We start from the raw sequence: 25,201 nt of genomic DNA on the forward strand, positions 1-25,201 counted from the left end.
TAATAATAATATATTAGGTATACATACAAGTCCAGAGTCTGTCGTTTGTTTGATAGACAAGCGAATATTGTTTTGTGTACGGGGACCAAGTTTCTGACCGATAATACTATACTTCAGCTATCTGAAACCAGAGGGCTTTTTACGGATAAATACAATCGAGAAAATAGATTCGAGACACTTGTTTTCATTTAACACACCGTCCTCCGTCACGGACGTTCGTCCCGAATAATCAAAGAGGACCGACCCTGTATCCTCTCTCATCACAGATATTTATATCTTTCTCTCTCTCGCTTTCAAGAGTCCACCATTACAGTGCACCTTTGACAATGGACAGTCCTCAGTAATCCCATTATACTTTCGACGAAACTATAACGTCGTCTCGTTCCTAAAACAGGCCTTGAAATAAAGTAGGGTACATATTAATAATTAAATTTAACATTAAAAAACTAATTGACGAACACACGGATTGAGCATTATAAATTATGACTTTTTATTTAAGCTATTATTTTTTTTATATCAATTTCTTTACACATATTACATCGAATGTGCGCCTAATTATGTATAATACAAAATAAATCACATGACGACTAAACACTTAATACAAATAACAGACAAAAAAAAAGATAATAATAATAATATATAGTTAAACGAGGGTATATAAATATATTCCATTCAGCAACAGGAGTTTCGATTTAGAGACCTCATTTGTTCGTGTTTTTTTAAGTACACTCTCGGTTAATTAAAAAAATGTACAAAAAATATTTGATAACAATATAATTACACATACATGGGGCTAAATGGGTCCCTATAGACTTTACAAAATAAAGCACCTGTATGCGTTTAAAATATATTTATAAATATAAATATACATATATTTGTATTAAATATTATTTTTATTTTAGAAAGAAATTAAAATTACAGGAACTTTTTCCGTCGCTTAGAAAAGCGATTCAGGCAATATAAATAACAATGCAATAATAATAATAATAATAATAATAATAATAATATTTGAATAGTATTATCGAAATAATTACAGACAAACGAGGAAAACAATAAAAGGTCGACAAGTGTAAACCATGTCGTTGTCGGACGAATATTATACAAAGAAAGCACTAACATTTTATAAAAAATATTATCATTATTTTTACAGAATATTATAATGTCTTTGAATACATTGTAATAATGGTACCAATTTTTGAGATTATTAACTTTTTGTAAAAATACGGTTTTTTTATTATCATTTTAAATTAGCTACAAGGAAATATATTAAATACCCTCGAGGCCATTTCAGTCTTTTAAAAAAATTTCTAGCCTGTAATATTGTTGTTATTTTTTTTAACGAATAGCAAACAAACGAACAAATTATGCCGAACAATTTTGTTTTTATCGAAAAAAAATAGGCTTATAAAAATCTATATAAATTAAAACAAAACATAAATTACATAACAACAAAAATTATGTACAATATACAAAAAAAAAAATAATTAAATTCGATTTACACAAAATTGTTTATACAAATGGTAGTAGTTTGGGTATTTTTTCGTGTTTACAGGTAAGAAGAAGCTGAGGATCCGACCAGTGTCCATGACGTCCAGGGCGACTTTTCCGTGTTTCGTGCAATTCAGTGCTTCTGTAATGAAAAAAATAACAGTTTACAATTATTTCAATGGTTTTTTTTTTTTATACAAAATCACACAATGACAAATAAATGGCTGCAGAAATAATAATAATGACGACGTTTAAGTTGTTGTTGTTTTTTTATTATTATGACTGGCAGACGAAACTTGTGATTTTTATCAACTCCGCGTGCCATCGTTCGGCTAATAAAATAAACGACTCGTACGATGTATGCATAAAAGCGACGATAATATTATTATTGCGGTCATTAAGGCGACGGCGGCAATCTTCCCTCGCATAAATTTCCGTGCGCCTGTTATGGTGTACAATATGTTGTGTGTGTGTGAAAAAAAACAAGTACAAAATACTACGTCGGGGCGGTATCGCGGATGAGAACATTTTAAAATTGCGTAGACGACGGCGACGATGGTGTATTAATAATAAATTCCCGTCGGGTATTCGAGGGGGTGAAAAAATAGTTTTACTTTCGGTCGTGGCCAGGAACGGGGCGAGGGGAGTGAAAAACAGGCGGTATGAATGAGACGATTTGTATGAAAAACAACGACGGCCCGTAAAAACCTTTTCGCCTCAGAGTCTCTCATTTTATATCATTATAATATATGCGCACAGTGTAATATACTATCCCACACGAGACTACTGTAGTCTTATTTCTCGTGCGCTTAGAGACCCGTCGCGTCGGCGGTGGAAAAAAGAACCACCGAAGAGAAATACATTTAGAGTTTATGTGTAGGTATTAGTTTTTTAACGGTGCGATAAAGAAAAGGACACACACACAAAATAAACCGTAACCAGTTTTCGCCAACAACAGGCCCGATAGTTTTTTTTTTTGTTTGTGAATAAACTCACTCCGCCTCTGAAATGTTTCGAGGGTTACGAGTAGGGGGAAGTGGGCAATTGCGATTTTTTCGCGACAACCTATGGCTGCATCCCTTGTCACGGGAGAGCGGGGTCGAAGGCGTATGTTTGACTGCTGGTTTTTGTTTTTCAGATAAATAAAACGTAATTCGTTCAAAGAATTACACTAGGAGGAGATTGAGGCAACCGTCGTTGCAGCAACGGATAACGTAGCAGCCATGACCGGACATCCGGCCGGTGCACCGTTGGCATTGGCGGCGGCGGACACCATTTTGCCAGAGGTGGAAGTGAATAAAAAACATACAAATGAACAGGAAAGGTAATTATAAACAAAAAAAATAAATTCTAGTTTTTCTTTCAGTTAGACCTCATATAATGGCGGACGCGATCCCACGCGTGTTTAGGCAAATTATTTATTTTGTAAATCGTACACCCGAAAAGAAATGTTTACAGAAAAGAATACAAAAATGTTCACGCTCTCGCGGTAGACCTGATAGGCTATGATAAATACTAAGGATCGTCACGTTTGAAGATGATATTTATTGGTTCACAATAAATCAGCCTAACGTGTCTCGAATTGGCCCTTCCCCGATCGGAAATAATGTATAAAGATTACACATGTCTATGCATTACACGACTGAGATGCAAACCATTGTCTTCATTTACAAAAACAATATCGCTGGTAAGCGAGACATGATAATATAGATTAAAATCTACACAAATAATATTAATGTGATTAAGTAATATGTATGTGTATTTGTTCGTCGAGTATACCAAGGACAGCTACTGTACACTGTGGGTTACGGATACTTTTTAAAGTTCGAAATATAATAACAATGACGGTGTGACATTTTAGTCGATATAACAACAATAATAACAGGTCGACGGTAGTACACATACACATTTAACAGCTGAACGATTTTTCTATGGTGATAGTGCATCAGCTTTTGGGCGTTTGGTTCGGGCACCCATAGATAACCCGACAGCCACAAAAACATGTTTATACACATTTTTTTTTTTTTGAAACTTTAAATAATTGTAATTTATAGTTATTAGACTCGAGTAAATATGCAAAACGTATGCATAATATATGGCATTCTTTTTTATTCTTCCTCTAGTATAATATTATTAAAGCGATCGGCGCCATACACAGAATAGTGCATGTAATCGCAATAATATGATAAATATATAATGCTAGAAGATAAAAAAAAAGTATATACACTTATATACTATTTGTGTAGTGTAATAAACTTTACCGTATGTAATCTGCATGCATGTACGTATAATAACAATAATAATAAATAGAAGACACGACTATAGTCTATAATAATAATATTATATCGATGGCTGCTGATATTATGGACGTATTGTTGAACCTAGGTCTCCGAAGTGCAATTCGGTGGAATTGTTATAAAATTTTATCACACACCTCGATAGCCGATTTACGGGCTAATATTAGACGCCAAAAGAAATAGACGGAAATTTACAATAAAACATTTAGCCGGCGACGAGGTGCGAGAAACGCATATTGTTCCGGTGGCGATAAAAAAATCATTAGAGTTTGATATAATTATAATATTATTATCCATCGGTTCGTTTGAAGATTACCGCTTATTCTTACTGTTATTGCTGAACGCGCATAACACACATAACAAGTCCAGTTAGCCTCTGTTTGTTCTCATTAAGTGTATGTAATACTTTACATTATAAACGATGGTAGGACGCGACCAGCCGTTTCGTTTACTTGTGTATTATGTGTGTGTATATACATTACACGTTTTTAAAACGATAAAATATAATAGTGTGCCTAACCTTAGGTGAGTCGGTTAGTTACTCAAGCTTCACACACGGGCTACGTGGACTGCAACAAGCCATCTCTCTTCAAGTCATCTCCTCGTATAATCCGTAATTGGTGGCTCGAGGGTTTCAATGGCGATCGAACGCGTTACAGTATAGTTAACTATGCAAGCCACATACACCTATCTGCAGTATAATTTATACTAACACGAACACAGTCTATAGGTACATATATATATATATATATATATAGAAAAATAACCAACCCACCGACATCGTATACACATACACACACACACTTACAGCGGTTTTATGTTAATAATTACAATAACACAAACGAGAGCGAGTACGCCTCCTATATAATATAATACTAGGAGTGTGTGTGTGTGTATATGATACCACACTCTCGGGAATTCAAAAATATTAATCAAAATAATTAGGTTGCTTTTTCGCTTTTGGAAAATGTCTAAAACTTTAAAAAATGGCACCAATAGAACTTTGACAGTCGTCGTCACTTGCCGATGTCCCTCACATCGTTCGGTCTTTGAAATGGGTCGCACGTCACAACCGCCAAACATCGTACAAACAATATTTATTAAAAAATTTACCTAAACAGTCTAAAAAACAATGTACGGGAATATTCGTCTAGTACTTGCCAGGAATCAAGGACGACGCTCCAAATTCGAATTGTAATGTCCGATGTAAGTTGTAAACTTGATGTTTTTTAATTGATAAAAAATGCCTCGTTCCGACACAGAGTGATTTTCGAAAGTAGGGAAAGAGTGTTTTTTTTGCTGTCTGGGGCAAATATCGTAGTACTTTTGTATGTTATACCTTCACAGTTGGCCATTGTACCTCGTCGTCGGGTCCGGTCGGTTCGAGTGGCCACTCTAGTCGACTTCCCCTAGTCTGTCAGAGGATTGTTAGAAAAAAAATAGTATTTGGGAAAAAAAATAAAATCGTTAAATTTCGAGTGCCCTATACACTACAGACTACAGAGGGTCAAGCGAACGGCCATGTATAACAAATATATATTATTATTTTAGTGAATAACATCAACGTTTATCGGAATCGGACGACCGTCAAACATGTGAAAGAACAACGTAATTTTTATGGAAATTATACATGCGAAACGGTAAAAATAATATTTTAATCTGGCATACACGGGTTGTTGTGGATGTGTGCGAGTGTGTATGCGGATGCGGATGCACGGTATAACGCGGTAATTGCGAAAAAATCGTTTTCCATACAAAAACAAATTATTATAATAATAATAGTATAACATCGTATGCACGCGGTATTGTTATTATTATTATAATATATATATTTTATTATATTACTCAGCGTCCGTTCGCTTTACCTATATTGCCGTACACATCTAGGTACTTCTTCTTCTGTGTTTTTTTTTTTATTATTCATTCTCGCCGACCGCGTTTACCACCGCCATGCCATGCCTCTTGCGTTGGCTAGTGTACAGAGTATAATATGTATGATCGTCGTCATAGCCGCCGTTCCAGATTAAAATAGCTGTCGGGTTCGTTTATTTTTCTCACGAACCGTACCGGTCACGTTATTATTATTATCGTAATAATATTGCACGTCCACCACGGTATCACGGGGAAGACGACCGAAGGGGAAGGAAACGCATCCGATAATATAATTATACACAGAGATGGGCCGAACGAGAGAGAGAGAGAGAAAACGTTTATAACGTAGCCAAATGCACGCATGCTGAACCAGATCAAAAACCCACATTGTTCTATCCCGGTTTGGCACACAGACTACAACAGTGTTTGAAATCAAATTAGTCAAAAAAGAATATTATTATCATAATATTTAATATTACAAGAACGCCGAACACGGTTCTACGAATAACGATTTAGTAGTAAATGTACTAATTTTTCCAGTTAGTTTTTAAATTTAACAGTACACTTTTTGTGTAGCAGTAAATGTACACCAACATGTATATTTTATGGTAAATCAATTAAGTTTATACAAATAATTACAATAATAATATACGTTAGACCAAGACTTGGTAAAATATAAATAATTCTATGGACCGAGTGTTATAGACACAAATCGACACGTCATTCTTTAATTTTTGTACGCTTACACAATATTAATATAACATATTATTATTATACACCCTCGGACGTCCGAGTACCCAACATAACAATAATAATTTATTGGATGCGGCGGCCAAAGATAACGTACGTTTTAGTTTGTAAGTTATAGAACGCGTTATTATTATTGTAAATGTAAGTTTTCAGTTCGTTATCGTTTCAACGTGCGACCGACTCATGGAATATGTTATTCTTATTATTATTATAAACGAGCTTGACCGCGGGCGACCGATGGTCGAAGAAAATCACGAACCACCACTTATTAAATATAAAATATACATATATCTATATAAATTGAGTGGTCGACCAAAAAAATACTTAAGGTGCGGAAAAAAATCGTTCGAACGAGTTATTTTCGAGTCGTCACTTTCTGTATACACATATAATAATATTAAATATCGCGATGTTAAAACATTTTTTTTTTTTTTTGTTTGTTTTTGCTTCAACTAGCGATGACGATGATAATAATGAGTGTTCTACTCCGATTTTGACGGCGGCGGCGACGTTGCTAACGAGACAGACGAGTAGGAGGAGACGGACTAGCCGTGCCGAATATGTATTATACATTATAAAACCGCCGAAATTATTATTATATTCGTTTTAATGGGATTTTACGTATTGCGTATGCACAGCCATAATCGAAAAATATACGCGACGCCTCACAGTGAAGAATTAAAAAAAAAAGAAGAAAAAACTCAAGACCGCACTAAACTCAACATCTTTGGCTTCTCCGATGCTCTGGCACCGCGATTGTCATGTGCCGTGCGGTTTTCAACATAGCACCCATATCGTATATAATATATATTTATACATACAATATGTTACGAGGTAGACCTAGACTACCAACACTACTCTATAAGTACTACCGCATTTTATTTATATAAAAGTAGAATAGGTGTATCTATTGAGTCAACAGCGACAGCGTACACGATTGTTGTTATTATTATTAAAATAACACCAGGTTCAGGCGACGCACATTAATATTATCGTAATACACCATCCACGACGGCTTGTGTGTGTATTTTATTTTAGCACTGGCGTTGTTCGCAAATAAAACCTCAGAGGGCGAAAATTATAGTGTTTTTTTAAAGTAGGGAGGAAAACGGTATGGGTACGCCGCCACGTTACCCCTAATGACCGCGGCGTGTGCCAGTGGCTTCACATCCGGTTTCTTTGGGCTTTTTTTTCTTCCTGCGCCGGTGTGGAAATACACAAGCCGTACAAGTATTTCTCGGTTCTTTCTCCGGAAAAGAATTTCGAATATAATATTCGTAAAAAAATAATAATAATAAAAAGAACAACCGTTCACGTTCGCCTATTGTTCTCCACGAGAAATTCGTGGCACGCATATCGTATTCCATCATCATCACATTAATATAATATATTATATATACACAATATACCTCTACTGTTGATGACGACGAAGAAGAGAAGAGAGGGCAACACGTGTGGGCGACACACGCGTTTCTAATGACCGTTTAATTATAATCGATGCGTTAGAGATTCTTTTTTTTTTTTATGAGAAACGGTTTGATAATATATAAGTAAGAATTAACAGCAACGCAGAGTATTACCATAATGTTACCTTATACCACGGATGGGCGGCGTAGAGATAGGGTATTGTTTCGAATTTTGTTTTCGTTTGTATGCAAATTTCGGTCGCCAGGATGCGATTTACATATTATTCAGAGGCGCCCAAATCAGTATCTTAAAGTATCATCGATTATGCCAATCTATATTAAGGTTCATTATCTACAAGTTTACAAGAGAAGCTACCCAAAACACAATAGGAATAACGCACATATTAGATTTTAGCCGGATGCGGAGGCTGTCATAAACTCTTACTGGGATTTAATAATATTGCATTATTACTTATGCAAGAGTCTGGAACAAGTATAGCGTTACCGAGTACCGACACGATTCGCATGTCCGTGCAAATTGAATTTTTCGAAAACACAACATCATGTATTATATGTATGGCGTACAATGTATACGAGTAAACCCATTCTCACACGTGGCCCGACCTCAGTGTTCTTGTCTAGTCTACCATTATGTTTTTTCGCGCATTTATTATTATACTTTAAAATAATCACTCGGCCAATTAGAGTGTTCCCAAAATCTTCGCCGAGGTGGTCTTCGCGTACACAGGAAACCCATAATACGATACTTAGCATATCATAACCGTGGGCGTACGGCGACATGTGACAGTAGCTCGGCGTTCGTCCTGTTAAGTACAATGCTTGTTCCCCACTTTTCCCTTATTCGTTTTAAATGCGTGCCCGTCGCCCAACAACCCAGTTCCGGTCAAGTGAAATAAATTGTATTATGCGTGACAAGGCACGACGACGACGACGACGAAGATGGTTTTTTATTTTTCACTCTCTCGAATTACTACTGCCGCACCCTCTCCTCCTGCCTCCACTTCCCCTGTCGGCTCAAAATTGACACCACCCGGCACCCCCCCCCCCACGCCTCCGTTAACGGTTCACTACGGGCGAGGTTTTTTTTTTTGAACGTGAGGCCGGTGACGAACATAAGGTAAGCGCGGTGGTTTTATTTAATATACTTTATTTTATATTGTCTTCAAGTTTTATATTATTTTATTATATTATCTTTCGTTGTTCTTGGATCGAACCCCACGGAGAACGACCGTGTGGAAGACTTACGCTGTGGTCGTCTTCGACCTTGCGACGGTTATAAAAAAATTAAACAATAATAATAAACCCCGCAGCGACGTATTACAGAAGGTATTTTTTTCATAAACTATTTTATTATTCGTTTAACAGCTTAATATTATTATTGTATCGTTGTTGCCTTTGCCCTAAAAACCCGTCAGGTACACATGTCCGTTAACTCCATAATTTACAAATCCATGCTGACAATTTCGCTCAATATGTGATTTGATTAGGAACCAAATTCCGCCATCGAAGAGTAGGAATAATAATCAATGTGCAGGTTTATTTTCTACTGTTCTGCTCACTCGCGTTGGTTTTAATTAAATGCGTTGCGTTTACATTTCTAATTAAGCGTTAATTAGTTTGTTAATACCTTTGGCGGCTTAAGCTTACACGCGTTTTTTTGTCACGGATTTGATGGGCACGCAGACTAAAAAAAATGAATTCCTACGCGAGGTAAAATTATTTTCGGTAGAATAAACAACACAAAAAAAAAACATAAATTGTTCTCAGCTCCGAAACTAAAAAGATATTAAACGTGCCTTTTTTTTTTTTTTTTGCTCGTCAACGATGAGTGTGGACGGCTGTACGTTGATTTCCCAGTGCATAATGTAATCAGAATAAAGATGTTATATTATATATATATATATGTGTGTATGTGTACTGCGTGCAAGAGAACCGATGATTGATTATAGAACGAAAAGTCGTTTTTATATTATGTATGATATGAACATACGAGGACGCTGCCGCGATTTGACCGTGCGGAACGGCCGTTAGTTTTCATTAAAAACCCAATACGTCTATAAAGTAATACAGACGTACATCCAACCATCGGCCGAGATTCGGTGGCAAACGTGAAAACATATAATACAGGAGCTGTATATTTAAAATTTGAGATTAGATGGACAAAAAAACACTTCTCGCGCACAAAACGAATTATTAATTACAGGTGCATATGTGTGTATGTGTAAATTATTATTATAATGATGAGAGTATGTTGCCGTGCTGTGTTGTTAATCGCCCGAGGGTTAATTTAGTGTGTGTAGAACGGTTGCCGCCGCCGCCGCCAAGGGGGAAGGTTTCTCGGAGTAAATCGACACTGGATTCTTGAATTTCCTGTAATAACCGTCGAATTTCACGGTAGTTTTTCGAAGAAATTCTTTTTAACGAGCCTCCCGGCTGATCACCGTCAATCGTCATCCCACCGCACCACTAGGCTTGTCTATTTTGTGGTCTGACAAATAGCAATTGTGTGTGCATGCGCGAGTGCGGCCACTTTGGCGGCTTAAGCAAAGGCGACAATGCGAGAGATTATAACAAACAAATAAATATTATGTCGCGGATAAGACAATTTTCGGTGACTGACATCAGAAGAGGAATTTCCACCGGCTATTCGATACGTACGGCCATTGTTCCTACGCAGTTTTGTTTTCTTTACACAATATATAGCACTGGGGAGAAAGGGGGCACCACAATAACCCGTGTCCGGTTACCTGTATAGACAATATGCGGTCACTCGCGGGGGTCTTAAGCTTGGGCGGCGGTTTAATCATATTTCATCCGAATAACACCTTACTACTCATGGCGCATATTGTACACATTTATATTATATATATATATATAAAAGCAATATTATTGTTGGATATACACCTACCCACTAGAAGCGCAGCCTGACCGGTAACCAAAAACCAATATACCACACGTCCGACACGGCCGGTTTCAATTTTATTTCTTTTTTTTTACTAATACACACATAGACAGAAATTAGTACTGAGATGCGGTGTCCAGCACGCGTTATAGCCAACACGGCTAATAACCGCCGCTCCACAATAATAATATTGTAAGTACACACATTCTAATCTCGATCGAGAGTTTAGCATAGAACACAGTTCACTGTGCGCTGCCGTCAAAAACAAAAATGGCGGTGTTTTACCACATAATTAGAAAAATAATAGCAACGATCTTACGTAGAAGCGAGCAATGGGTTTTTTTATCTCGTTAATTCGTGATGCACAATAATTTACCACCCACAACAAGTATCCTAGCTGTGGTATAATAACAAAAGGAAAAAATTGTTTAGAGCAAAAAACAAATATATAGCGTACACCTATGTGATCCGACAGAATTGCATGTTTAAAATCTGTACACAAGTATTAAAAATCGGTATCAAAATGTAACTAGAAACTATTTCCAATATGTGTGTGCAAGCTATTCGATATTCAGTACTTCTCAAGTTCGGTACTGGATACACCAATAGATTCATGTGTGTGTGTTTGTGTCTTATGCATAATAAACAACTTAATATTTAAAAAAAAAATATATATATATATATAAGTATATCTTTTTTTTTTAAATCATATAACATTATGTAAAGGGCCGGATTGAATTACGAGTAATCCGATTATGTCCGGACAGCGGTAGTTATAGGTATATGTGTACTAAAAAACTTAACACTTTCGAATTATTATTTTATTAATTTGGTCCTTCTCAGAAGTCGGAAGCCGATAAAGAAAAATGTTCGTTTTCTACATTTACAGAGATATTTGCAATTCATTATAATATCATTTCTCGTTTTTTTAACCGTGTTCTTACTGCTTAATCAATTCGTATATTATAATAATATGCGCGGTCGACGTCAACGATTTTATCGGAACGTCGCCCCAAAAAAATAATGTTTTCACACGTTTTCCATTGGTCGCATTATAAAAAATAATATATATATATGTTGAATACATGTATATTAAAATACAGTCATGATCGCAAGGTGATATACGAGGCGGTAATAATAATATACATAAATAATCGAAAACAGGTAAATCGAAAAAAAATCGAATGTATAGGATTTCACGTGAACTAGATATTTGTTGTATTCTATCACCGAGGCTGTAAACAAAATACACGGAAAACCGAAGAAGGGGGTCGAGCTAACAAGCCAAAACTTTACTACCGCGAAAATCGTTATTAGCAATTCAGATCCGAAAGAACCGGACGTCGATTTAGGATTTTTTTTCTTTTTACTGTTCGGACATGAAAAAAGCATCTAGAGTACCGTTGTCCGCCGAAGAGGATGGCGGCGATGTGAACTCGATAATAATACATTATAATAAAGATATCGCGCCGTAAAGCGCACGACTTCGGGCAAGGACTGACCACGACCTTTGTGAGAATATCGTGAACGGTTTTCAACAACGGCAATCGGCTGAATGTAATGTAATAATTATATTAATAATGGAAACGGTCGGTAATTATCGTCGTACTCGGTGCGAAAACACGGTCTGCGAGGTATAGCGACGGCGAAGGGGGTTGGAAAACAGCATTGTTTCCACGATAAAAACCGTCAGGTATATGGTGGAAAAAAAAAACTTAGGACGATCGCCTCCTCATTAGTGGCCGACTTGGGATCACGACAACGGCGAGAAGAGGGGAGCAGCGATAGGGTATGGTGTGCCGGGAAACGAGTCTCAAATTGACATATCAATTAAGAAGCGCGACCGAAAGGACTGCGGTAGCGGCGGCCCGTGCGATTTATAAACTTACACTGGCCAAATGAGAGTGGGGGACTGGTCTAATGACACGCGGGTACGTACAGTGTGCCCGTGCGTTCTATAATTGCGCGCAAACCGTGTGTTATCCTCAGAGGAGGAGGGGGGGGGGGGAGAGGATAAGGTGCAAGCGTCGGGATGAGTTACACCCGGCGGGACATAAGAAAAAGTAGGTATATTACGTACACAGGATATCGTAGGAAGACCCGCAGAAAGAAGGAGTAAGGGGACGACGACGACCGAACATGAAGGGAAACTGTTAATTTTAATGTCGGGACGTTAACGAGACGTTAAAAAAAAATGATATAACTCGGTAGTAATAATAATTACGTGTACCTCCATCCGTGGCCACGGTCTTTGACGCCCGGGCACAGTCACGGTTTCGAGGATAACATTTTTTTTATTTATTATTTTTTTTTTTTTTACCTATTTCTCGTTTGTGTTTGTTTTCGCCAGACCGGCGCACTCCGCTAATTGCGTAGGGAGGATACCCTATTATTATATATTAAGTATTGTGTGTGTGTGTGTGTGTGTACTCGTTCTTGGTATTTTTATTTTTTTTTATTCGTTATTGTTGTTATTACTATTATATAGTATCTTTTACATTTTTTTGTTTTATATATTTCCAAGTCTTCTCGGTCGACTCCTTGGCAGCGCAGCGTGGCTATATGTTACCGTGTTTTTCTCTTTCCATTACCGGTCTATAAGGTTATTGTCTTGAGCGGGCCACACACACAACACTGAGCATTTCGTTGTCCGTGTGTGTGTTTGTTACTATGATAATAATAATAATAATATTATTATTATTATGGTCGTGCGGTAATCGAAACGTACACACACGATAACAGTACAACAATATCGTGCGCGTCAACCGCTACCGACTCGCTCTGTGACAATAATATTATTATTAGATAGGATAGGAAATTCAATTGGCCGTTTTGGCCGAGAAGAGAGCGACGCAGTGTGAGTGGGAAACGAATATAGTTTTTCCGTTTCGACATCGTATTTATTTCCATAGCTACTGTCTGCTTGACGTGAACAACAACGCGACTGTGAGATTTGTTGAAGTAAAACAAAAAAAAAAAACAAGTATTCGCGACCGGTCGTTAACTGTTTAACGAGCACCGTTTTTCGCCGCTATCTTTGCGTCTAATCTAATTATACTTGGCGGGATCATCCGTAACATAACAATATTAATAACCCGCCTAATTTCTTAACGTTATTTCGCGGTTGTTGTTATTTTTTGAACAATTATTTTCGGTCACACATTCCCCGTTAGAACTGCGCGTTCTTCAAACTAGTTTACGCACGAAATTATTACGATATCGACAATTTTCCGCGAAGGATAGGTTATAATAACATGTAATAATTGTGCCTTTAAGGTCGTCGTTTACCAAAACGGCTTACGCGGTATTACAAGAAGGAAAAAAAAATGATTACAAGTTACAACGACCAAGAAGAAGCCCTTGGGAGAAGAGTAGTGCGTGTCGTGTGTACCACTGAAAAAGTGAGAGAGAGAGAGAAAGAGAGATAGAAGTCAATAAAAATTACACGGTCGAGAAAGTAGCGTGGAAATCCAGTGTTTTTTTTTTCTTCTTCTTCTTCTTCTTTATTTTAGTACTGACAAGCCCACTTAAAACAGTGTACCCGACGGCGGCAGCGACCGCGTCGCCGTTCGTCCATCGCGTTGCATTTGTAAAACGTGTGCGTGTAATAATAATAACAGCATAATATACTACAATACACAACAATCCGCAACACGACCGAAAAAACCGAAAACCTCGACGGGTACACGCGGTAGTTCTCAAAAATCGAGTCGACCCTTCACAGCGGCATTTGGGTCGCATTCTTGTGAACGAAAACCCCGAAACAGATTTGTTCACACACGACAACATCTGACAAACGAGATACAAAAGATCAAATTGACCGTCATGGGTCACAACGATTAGGTATTTGGTCATTTTCGCCTTTAAACACACGTGTAAAAAACCAATCTCGTTAATTAATTCAACCGTACTCCCGACTTGTGAGACGGCAGATGAGTAAAACGGCTGGAAAAAAAAAACAAAAATGCCTTTATTGTAAATAGGTAATCGTCACCGCAGCAGAACCGGAGGAGACCGTTACTGATATCCGTTTGGTCGTAATAACAGTAATTTACCAAAAGGTATATAATTGGAACCCGATTTTGGCCGCCGGCCATTCAGCGCACCAGTGCACCGGCCTAGCACAGCACACACACATTGGTCGTTTGTGAATTAAAATATACAATAAAAAAAAAATGGGTAGAAACTATAGGTACGTGCACCGGAGCATATTATAGCTCGGATACGCGCTAACGAGACACACACGACCCGGTAAGAGGTTATACGTACATACATACAACTCACAAGTTAAAAAATATAACCAGCAGCAAGAACCTACCGAAGAAGACACCGGGAGAAAGCATAAAACACGTGCTTATTATTATTGTAACTTTAGCGGTCTAGAAAGCCATAACGGGCACAGCGAAATGTGCAACGCGCGTTTTTCGTCGAAGCCCAAGCATATCTTATGCCTAATAACGCCTATTTTGTTTTTGAAAAATACATTTTAAATTGTTTAAGCGTACCGAATTGCTTGGGTGTACGCCCGTGGCCTAGCGCAAACATAATATTGAGTAGTATAATTTATATTTAATATCGGTCATGTCGAATATTCAAACGGATACCTATACGTGTATATGTATATTATTATTATGTTAATAACAATCATAAATATTACAGTAAATGTAAACGCCAAAACCTACCCAACAGGATCGTGTCGGTCGATCTCATCATCACAAACGACTAAATTATTCTAATACAGTTATATACACAGATGCGTCGTATCGCGACAATATCACATTTTAAATACGAATTAAATATATCTTTTTAACGGGACCATAATAATAGTATTATATTAATTATTATGTACTCGTGTATATTTTTCTAGGTTTGATTTGATGAACAAATCTGGAAAAAAACAACGTCGGTCATTGGAAATGCGTCGTTTAAAAGTATATAATTTTTTTTTTTTTTATTATTTTCCTACAAAATATTTTTTTATGGTACCGAATCGTTTATTACTTAGATATGTATATATATATATATATATATATATATAAATAATTATTATTATTCATGGTCCGGGACTACCGAAAAACGTGTGCGACCGTTAAACGTTTTGGAAGGTGTGATGGGATCTCGACGGGGAACCCCTTGAAGATGAGCCTAGTGCGTTGTGTCTTTTTCCTTTTTTTTTTTTTTAAATGCTTTCTCGGTCTGCGTGTAATACTACCGTTGTGAACGTGTGTGAGAGTGTACCTGAAAAATTAGCCGTGGCGTCGACTCTGGACAAATGGGACGCGTAAAACGGTCGCCTCCGAATGGTGATAATAATAATAATAATAATTGTGAGCCGGTCCGAAGGCCATCATTCATTTTTTTTTTTAGTACGCCGTCCCGTTATAGGATTTTATTTTTACCGTCTTCTTCTTCTGCTGCTTACTATAAGTACTCATCCATCTACTGTCGATTTCCTACTACAGCGAATTGCTGTGTCTCACTAAAACTCACCGAGGTCGTCGTGTCGTTATTGTGCGAGGCGCGACGGTCAGGAAAATATATAATATACATATTATATTACAACGAGAATATTATGACTTGTAATATTATTATAATATTTTTTCTTTTTATTATTATATTATTTAATTTAAAATTAATATTTGATCAGACACCGAAGCCGAGTCGTGTTGAGTATGACTTATGAGTAATAAAAAGGATCGAGGCAATTAACACTGGGCGTACTATATAAATCGTTAAGGAGAAGAAGGGAACAAAAATAATAATAATAATAATAATAATAATTATAACTGTCTCTCGGGCAGAAGCGAAATTTCGGAAGAAAAAATGGTGGCGAAGTAAAAATAAATACATGTATACATTATTATACGTTAACGGACGACGAAAACCGGTTCGACGTAAAACCAATAATTTTCTAACTATTCCTCGGCCGCCGTTGATCGTGGTATAAATTGTTGTGTGTTGTATGTTCAGCGCATTAACTATCGGTTATCGTTATTCATTAAAATAATACACACATATATTTCCCCACTCGGATACCCGAATACAGCTTGTCTCGTGTAACAGGCAACCGCGTCAGCATCGACCGCCAGTCAACCTAACCTAAACCGATGACATTTTATTGACCAAAAATGTAAGTATTAAAATTATCGGATCTCATAAACCGAATATTGCGAAATGAGTTTAAGCAAATCAAAGAAATAAGGATATTTCATTAAAGTTCATAAGAGAGGAACTTTTTTGAGTTACGCAAGACTCAACAAAATAATTAAAAATTGCCTAGCAGGATAACGAACGAAAATATATTAACCCACCACTTTCGGATTAAATGTCATTGTTATACTATTTGCATTACTTGTTTTAAATTGAATTAACCGATATTTTAAAACTATCTCACCCATTATTAACGAACTTTTTACTATACTACTGACTACCATACTGTAATATCGACAAACTGCAGTCTGGAAACTTTTGCGATGGCAATTACAAAAAACCCGGCCGATTTTAAGGGCGCTGGTATTGGGAAAACTAATATTGGAAGGCGAGACGCTCGACGGCCGTAATAATAGTAATATTTACCTTCTGTTTTTCTTCTCCGGAAGAATTATATGTTTTATTCGTTAAAAAAACCTGACAGTGTTTAGATTGCAAGCTATCGACATTTTGCCGCTTTATAAAATATACTATAAAACTCGCTGTGAAAACCCCAAAACGGCTCGTCTCGCCGACGCGTTACACAATCATCAAATTATCATTATGGTCATTATTATCATTTTGCTTATTTTTTTTTTTTTACTAAACTTGTAAGGTGTATTATAATAATATTGTAATAAGAGAGTATTGCTCGGACTTACCGACTAAACGAAATAAGTCCTTCCTCCGGGCTGATTGTAAATCGGGTCCGGTATGCTGCTGTACACGTGGTGCAATTTCTGCCTCTGTTGGTAATCGATTGACACGTAACTGTGGTTAGACGGATCTTCGTCCTCGTCCGTGGTTCTCTGCGAAGACTCTTCGGAAACGCACGAGCTCTGCGTGGGCGCCTGCGATTGTGTTACGGACGCTGGACTCATGCGTATCCAAGCTTCCAGAGACGTCGGCGCGGCTGTGTACCTGGCTACGGGTCGGCCGTCACATATCACTTTCTTGAGGTCGCCGGCACCGGCCAGTGGCTTTGGGTCGGGCATCAGGTACCGGAGCCGATCCCAGAACCGCTTCTCGCCCCACGTGACCACGTCGCACGACTTGAGCAGGGCCTGCAGCTCCCGGTCCGGAGTGATGGTGGTGGTCAACAAGACGACGACGGACTGTTTTTTCGTTTTGGCCCGTTCCACGCACGCTTGGAATGCCGTCCGGTACACGGGCTTCTCCCATTCGTTTTGCAAAAACGACAACGACAGCACCACGATGATTCGCTTGGACGCGTCCGACGCGCCCAAAAAGCTGTCCATCAGGTACACCGGGCTGATGACGTGTATGTCCCGGTAGTGCAGGCACAGGCTGTACCCGAAACGCTCCAGGCTGGTGGACAGTATGTGGTTGACGAACTCCTCGTCCTTGATGCTGTACACCATGTACGCGTCGTACAGCTTGTCCGTTTCACCGGACGGCGATTTACAGACGCGCATGCCGTACCGCGAGTGAGCCCACAAGCAAAGGTCGTCGCGGAACACCAGACCGAGAGCGATCAGCGCCAGCACGACGACGAATAGGGCCAACGTCGCGGCCACGAACGGCACGTAATCGTTACCCAGTGTGGACGTGTTGTAGAACGGCCGGTGGATGCTGGGCCCGGAGTCGCGTTCGGACAGACACTTTTCAATGGCGCTGGCCACCGAAGTCACCTTGTCGGAGCACAGCATCGACGACGGCGGGTAATCGTTGTTTTTCAGCCACCCGTCCAGGCCGACGATAAGGTCGCAGTCGCACAGCCACGTGCTGCCGGCCAGCGACACGGACGTCAGCGTGTTGGCCGCGCTGAGTTGTTGCCACGGCCGGAACTCATTGATCTGATTATTTTCCAAGTGAAGCACCTGAAGAGACTTGAGCGGCGCGAACGACCTGTTTGCCACGCTTGTGATCTGGTTGTCGTTCAGATACAATTCGGTGAGTTTCGGCAGGGTATCGAATTCGCCGCCGTCAAGTCGTTCTAGCCGGTTGTCTTCCATGTGTAACACCCGCAATTCAGGCACGCCGTTGAACGTCTTGTTGTGCAACGCGACAATATTACTATTGTTCATGTATAAAACCTGCAGTTTCTTCTTGCCCAGAAAAACGTGACTGGACAGTTCGCCCAAGTCGTTACCGTCCAAATAGATTTCCGTGGCGTCCATCGGTATCCGCGCCGGTATAGTCTTGTACCCGGCATTTGAACAGTCCACTATGTTGGACGACCATAATTGATCGTTGTAACACTTACATTTGTCGGGGCACGTCATTTCACAGTCGCAAGCCAAGAAATCGCAACACTTGCAGACGGAAAAACAGTGAGAAGTATATTCACACAAAAATTGAGACGGCCTTAAGTCCAAGAGTGGTTTGTATTTTTCTGTCTTGGAGTGTACCAGCCGGCACATGATCGAGTCCATGTCCATAACGCGAGGGTATTGTCGTTGTACGCTGAGCTGATTGATGCTTTGTAGCCATTCGGTAGTGCAGTCGCATTTGAGTGGATTGTCGCCGATATAGAACTGCGGTAACTCCTTTTGTTCGGGTACCGGGTCTAACCGTAAACTACCCATTTCGATGTATTCCATTTTGTTGGCGTACAACACTACCCTGGACAGATTGGCCTTCCGCAAAAACGTATTTGTTTTGATTTTGTGAATGAGATTGTTGTTGAGAAATACGTTCTCCACGCTGTCCGGGATCGACGTGTCCGTGATCTCGGTGAGCTGGTTAAAACTGGCATCCAACATTTTTATTTGAATCGTATCGCGCTGAACATAATAATTGCCCAAGTCCCTGATTTGATTTTTGTGCATGTCTAGCCACTCAACACTGGGCGGCAGAAAAGAATAATCGAAATTGGCAATGCGGTTGTCAGACACGTTCAGCCACACCAGCCGGGACAGGCCGTCGAACATGCCTTTGATGTCGGTCAGCGTATTACCGTCCAGTCGGATCGCTTCCAGCGTGTTGGACGTGCCGAACGCATTCTGGTCGACGTGAGCCAGTCGGTTGAACGCCAGGTTGAGCACTTTCAACAGAGGCATCGACGAGAATGTGTAAGCTGTTAGGTTGGATACCTCGTTGTTGGACAGGATCAAGTTGGACAGCAGATCGAGGCCGTCGAAAGACGAGTTTTGCACGTGCCTAATTGCATTACCGCCCAAATCAAGCGTTTTCATCATGTGCAACTTGGACAGGGCCGCGGGCACTTGTCGTAGCGCGTTACCGTACAGTCCCAAATCATGTAAATTGGTACAGTTTTGGAACGCCAGTTCGTCGATGAGTTCTATGCGGTTCCTGTCCAAAAAGAGTTGGTTGATAACGTACAGACCGGAAAAATGCATTGGCTCGATGCGCTTGAGTTTGTTAAACGACAAAGTGAGAGCGTGTAAATTACTGAGCGCCGCAAACGCCCGGTCGGCCAGCGTCTCAATGTTGTTGTGTTCGAGATTTAATATCTGCAGACTGTACAGGTCTTGAAAAATATGCGAGTCGATTTTCGTCAGCTGGTTATGGCCGAGGTTGAGCACCACGAGTCGGACCAGTCCGGAAAATGTGTCCTTGTTCACCCAGGTGCTGGTCAGCTCATTGTGGGACATGTCTAGGACGAGCAGTTGGTCCAGGCCTTCGAGTAGACCGGGGGCCAACACGTTAATCGAGTTGTTGTGCAAGTACACTTCACGCAGATACCTAGTGGAATGGAACAGCTCGGGCGGTAACGCGGGCAACCGATTGCTGGAAACATTTAGTACATTAAGCGAGGTAAGTCCGACAAACGCGCGGTCGGCTATCTGGTTGATTTGATTTTCTTGGAGGAACAATTTTTTTAGCGCTCTTAAACTGGTCAGGCCGTTGTCGGGCATCGATATGATATCGTTGTTGGCCAGGTTGAGGTCCTCGAGCGCGGTGTTGCACGTTTTTCCGGGCGCCGTGGGCCCGTTGCCCCAGTCGGAGAAACCAAGCTCGAACACGTCTTGCAGCCTGTTCTTGGTCAGGTTTAAATTTTTCAGACCGGCCAGCGGACAGAACAGTTCTTTAGGCAAGTTCCAAATGTTGTTGTCGGACAAGTCGAGCTCCCTCAGTTGATTAAGACCGCGCAGACTGTCCGAATGGAAGTCCATGGTCATGGCGGACCAGTCGGTGTTGTGCGTGCGTATCCGCAACTGTTTCAGTTCCCGTGACGTACTAAGCACGGCGGGTGGCACGTATTTAATTTTGCAGTACTCCAAGTCCAAGTGGTTGAGCCGCCGGAGTTGCGTCAGAAAGCTATTCTCAAGACTACTCTCGAAAAATATCACGTCACTGCACTTAAGCGTCAAACTAGTGATCATATCCATTTGGGCGGACGTCAGGTTAGATATGACAGTGTCCGCGCTGTTGATGGTCCGTAACGAACATTTGAGCACGACCCGCAAAGGCGGCTCGTTGTCCACTCGCTGCCAGTCACACACGGGGTCGCCGTTGTTTGCATCCGCGGTCCGCGCGCACAACGACAGCGCGACCGCTGCCGACAACACGGCGGCCGGAAAACACCACTTCATTTTCGACACACTTTCACGCATTACGAAAATATAAAAAAAAATCACTTCAATAACATCACCGAACGCACATCACGCACAATAAAAATATTTCGTTTTTACGATATTAAAATAGTATTATAAAATTATATTCCGATTCGTACACACGCGAGCGCACACTGTACCGTCACTGCGAACAACGATAAAAGCAGACCGATCGGTACGGTCGTCTGCGAGAAACTAACGCGGCAGTCCGTCGACTAGTAATGCGTTCTCCTCGTCCGTCGACCACCGGTGTCCGCGATACTGCCGGCCGCCAGTAGACGGCGCTCCGAGCGTGGTGCAACCACTTGTTTGGCCGCCGTCGCAATCCCACCAGGACGGGACGCGGCTTCTGTGTATAAGTAACTGCGGTGGTGATATTTTCTTTTCTTTTCATTTTTTTGTTAGGTCTTTCCCGTATATATATATAATATTATTCTTTTTGGAAATATGTGTCGCCCACCCTTAGTCCCTTACACACATGCATACAACAATAATGCTTATGCGGACACTCACAATGGGGTCTTGGGATAACATTATGTTTTGGATACAGAGAATGTATTGTGTGTGTATACATAGTATGTTTGACCACCTGATTTTTTTTTTTCGGGTACCCGCAGCAACAACATCACGACATATTTTTATTGTAATAACTACCTACTATTTTCGTATGCTTTATCGTTACATATTATGTGTATGATTTTTTTTTTTTTAATGTTTTTTTTGCTCTTATTTATTGCCGAGCGAATTAGGTATCTACAATCAAAACACATCCGTATATCCGCCCAGACAATAGGTTGCGTGTGTCCGTAACACAGTAGCGCACAATCGATGTACATGCAGAGTAATGCAATCAATTGAATAGAAAACACATTTTTTATTGGGTATCTATTTTTTTTTTTTTACATCTTACAAATAACAACACACGTTCGCTTTTTGTCCAAGATATCTTTAACCGCTAAAATAAATAAATAGGGCGAATTCCAAAATTATTGTACTTGTGTTTATACACTTAAAATATTTATTTTATAAAAATAAAAACTCACTTTTGACAAAAATTACCTTAATTTAGAGTTATCACTATGACCGTGGTCATATAAATGTATAGTACACAATTCACGTCGATAATATATTATTATTAAATAATGGGCGATTTTGCGTGCGACTCCTTGTGGTTTGCCGTCACGCAACCAAACTGGCTCGCGTGAACCACTCTTGACTAACATCCGATCAGGGAGCACGCGGTCGATGGTAAACTTTTTCTTTGTTCATCGTCAGACAAGTTACACAGTTTAATAGCTTACAAGTGTATTTTTATTATAGATTCGTCCCTACTTGTTATAAACATATTAAATATTTTATTTTATTATATTCTCAAATAATTTTTAGAGTAAACGTTTCAAACGTCCAACAAACAGTAAGTGTGTTGTACCTAATGTATTTTTTCTTTTAATTCGATATCAATTGTTGCGCAGATGTCGCCGACTGCATTATTACATTTGTATATTATTGTCATTCTGGTTGAGAAAATCGGAAACATATTGTGACAAAGAGCCAAGGTACAGCTGCAGCACATCATTCGGCGTATGTGTAGTGCGTGCGCCCATAACAAGAGCGGCATGTTATTTTTTCTTTTTGAAATATTAAACGGAGTTAGCGACAAAACGAAATATGTACAATAACCGCCCAAAGGCGTACCTATTTCAAGATTTTTAAGGTCGGGCCACTTTAAAAGAAGCTCTACCGTCAATAGCTTAAATATAGTGGGAGTTAAGAAGTACTACTTTCTATTGAATCAATATTATTTTTATCAATAATTTAAAGTAAATGTTGAAATAAGAAAATAGTTTATTATTTATTTAAACTTGGAAAATCAAAAATTATCATTTTTATAATAATTTGTTAAATCAATATAGTTTGGTAAAGATTCCTCACCTATGTATGTTGTCATTTGTATTTAAGTTATTTTTCTACTTGTATTTTACAAAAACTAAACTGATATATTAACTTAATGATCCATATATAAAATAAATAAAAATATTTTTAAAAAAATAATTTCAGATATAATTGATTTTTACGTACAAAATAATAAAATAAGGTTGATGATTTCTAAAAAAAAAATTGCTTTAACATTAGTTGGACTCGAAAAAAAAATTATTTCGTATTTTCGTTTATTTTTTAGAGAGAAACAACTTTTATTAAATTAAAATTTAAATATAGTGTTTCGCCATGCGGGTTGCCAAAAGACACAGAATACTACTCAATAATCAAATACATAAGACAATATTCTAAATTCACAATACAAAAAAAACACTATTAAATTTATAGTACAAATAAATAAATAACAAATTCAATAATATATTAGATTACATGATGATCTTCAAATTTAACGAACAATAAAATATTTATACAAAATGCACACACAGTAAGACAGAGAAAACTTATTGCTATGAATACAAGTGGTAATTTATCATGTCTAACGTGTCTTTCAAAATAGATAGGTATATTTGGATAAGGTCATCTGTAGTGAGGTTATATGATCGGAAGAATGATTTTAAGAATCCTGAGGCTGTACCCCGAGCTCCAAACCAAAGTCCAGATACTTCCCAACTTGTGATTTCATATTGTTTCTGAAGCCATGGAATGCACGGTTCATAGATACTTTTCTTTTCTTCCTCTACTTTACTATCTTGCTGTGGGTCATTTGTTTCCCAACGAATTGTCGGGTCCAGAATAAGACCACGGTCTTTACTCCTTTCTATTACGACAAAGTCTGCACGTCGATTCTGTGCGGGTAGTTCTAAATTTAATAAAATATTGAAAGTTAAAACCGAATAATAAGTTGTAATTCGACCATCGATTAATACGATTAGTTCGTATTATATGTTTATCAAAGCACATAATAACTTTAAGAAATACATACATAATTGTGTACGTAATCAGTTATGGAAATCAGTTCCCATCATGTACGATAAAAAATATAAGTTATAGAAATAAGGCTAAATTTAAAATATATTTTTAGCAGAATAATAATAAGTTTAGAAAATTTATATTAAGACAAGGGTTTAACACAAAACCTTTAAATCAAATACCAGTATTAATTTGTTGGTACAAAATCAGTTTTGGCTACTCATTTGTATTTCTTTGTAGAAGTGATGTCAAATAATTTCTAGCACATTCTACAATAATCACAAGTATAAATTAATTACTAAATATTAGAAATTGTCAATAATTTAAAGAATCTGACTTTGGACTAGATGATAAATTGCTAACTTTTTGACTACCAACATCTGGTTGTAGATTAAATATTTTACTGATTTATTAAGACTAATGATTGAACTTTTCGTAAATCATCAAACTTAAAGTGTAATCAAGGCTCAAGCATATTACTAACCTTATTACTTGTTAATGTACTTAACAAACTAATTTGTTTAATATTACAAAATGCACATTGTTTGCATTTAATAATAGCTATATATTAGTCCACGTAACAAACATCCTACTCTGAACTAAATCCCCTAATAAATCTGATAGAAACAGGACATAAATGTATCCGGTGGCGCGATCTAGAGATGAGTTACATGAACGGATACACCTAATCATGGACAAACGACCAACCAACCCTAATCGTTCCCACATTAATACTAAAACCCCACTAAGACCCCACTGTACTAGCAGTCAAAGCAAGTATTTAAAGGGTCTAAATTTTGATAAAAAGTGGTAATGTTCAAAGGCGGT

At 38.6% G+C, this 25,201-nt stretch overlaps 1 protein-coding gene across 1 annotated transcript; it reads right to left on the bottom strand.

Moving 5' to 3' along the window:
- Positions 1–509: 509 nt before the first annotated feature.
- LOC126838149 (toll-like receptor 6) lies at positions 510–21,671 on the bottom strand. The gene is made up of 2 exons (XM_050572311.1): positions 17,588–21,671; positions 510–1,630 (listed from the first exon to the last, which is right to left on the bottom strand). Exon 1 carries the CDS (start codon positions 21,464–21,466, stop codon positions 17,591–17,593), a length of 3,876 nt encoding a protein of 1,291 aa, XP_050428268.1. The 5' UTR covers positions 21,467–21,671; the 3' UTR covers positions 510–1,630; positions 17,588–17,590.
- Between the last annotated feature and the right edge of the window lie 3,530 nt (positions 21,672–25,201).

This window comes from Adelges cooleyi, unplaced genomic scaffold (genome assembly GCF_023614345.1).
Source record: "Adelges cooleyi isolate 19-005CV unplaced genomic scaffold, UGA_ACOO_1.1 ACOO_flye_CR_arks_rails_tigmint_CR_PRNA_30, whole genome shotgun sequence".
Lineage (NCBI taxonomy): Eukaryota > Metazoa > Arthropoda > Insecta > Hemiptera > Adelgidae > Adelges > Adelges cooleyi.

Bases quoted from the DNA above. Each gene is read 5' to 3' on its own strand.
- LOC126838149 (XM_050572311.1), bottom strand. From the start codon at position 21,466: ATGCGTGAAAGTGTGTCGAAAATGAAGTGGTGTTTTCCGGCCGCCGTG.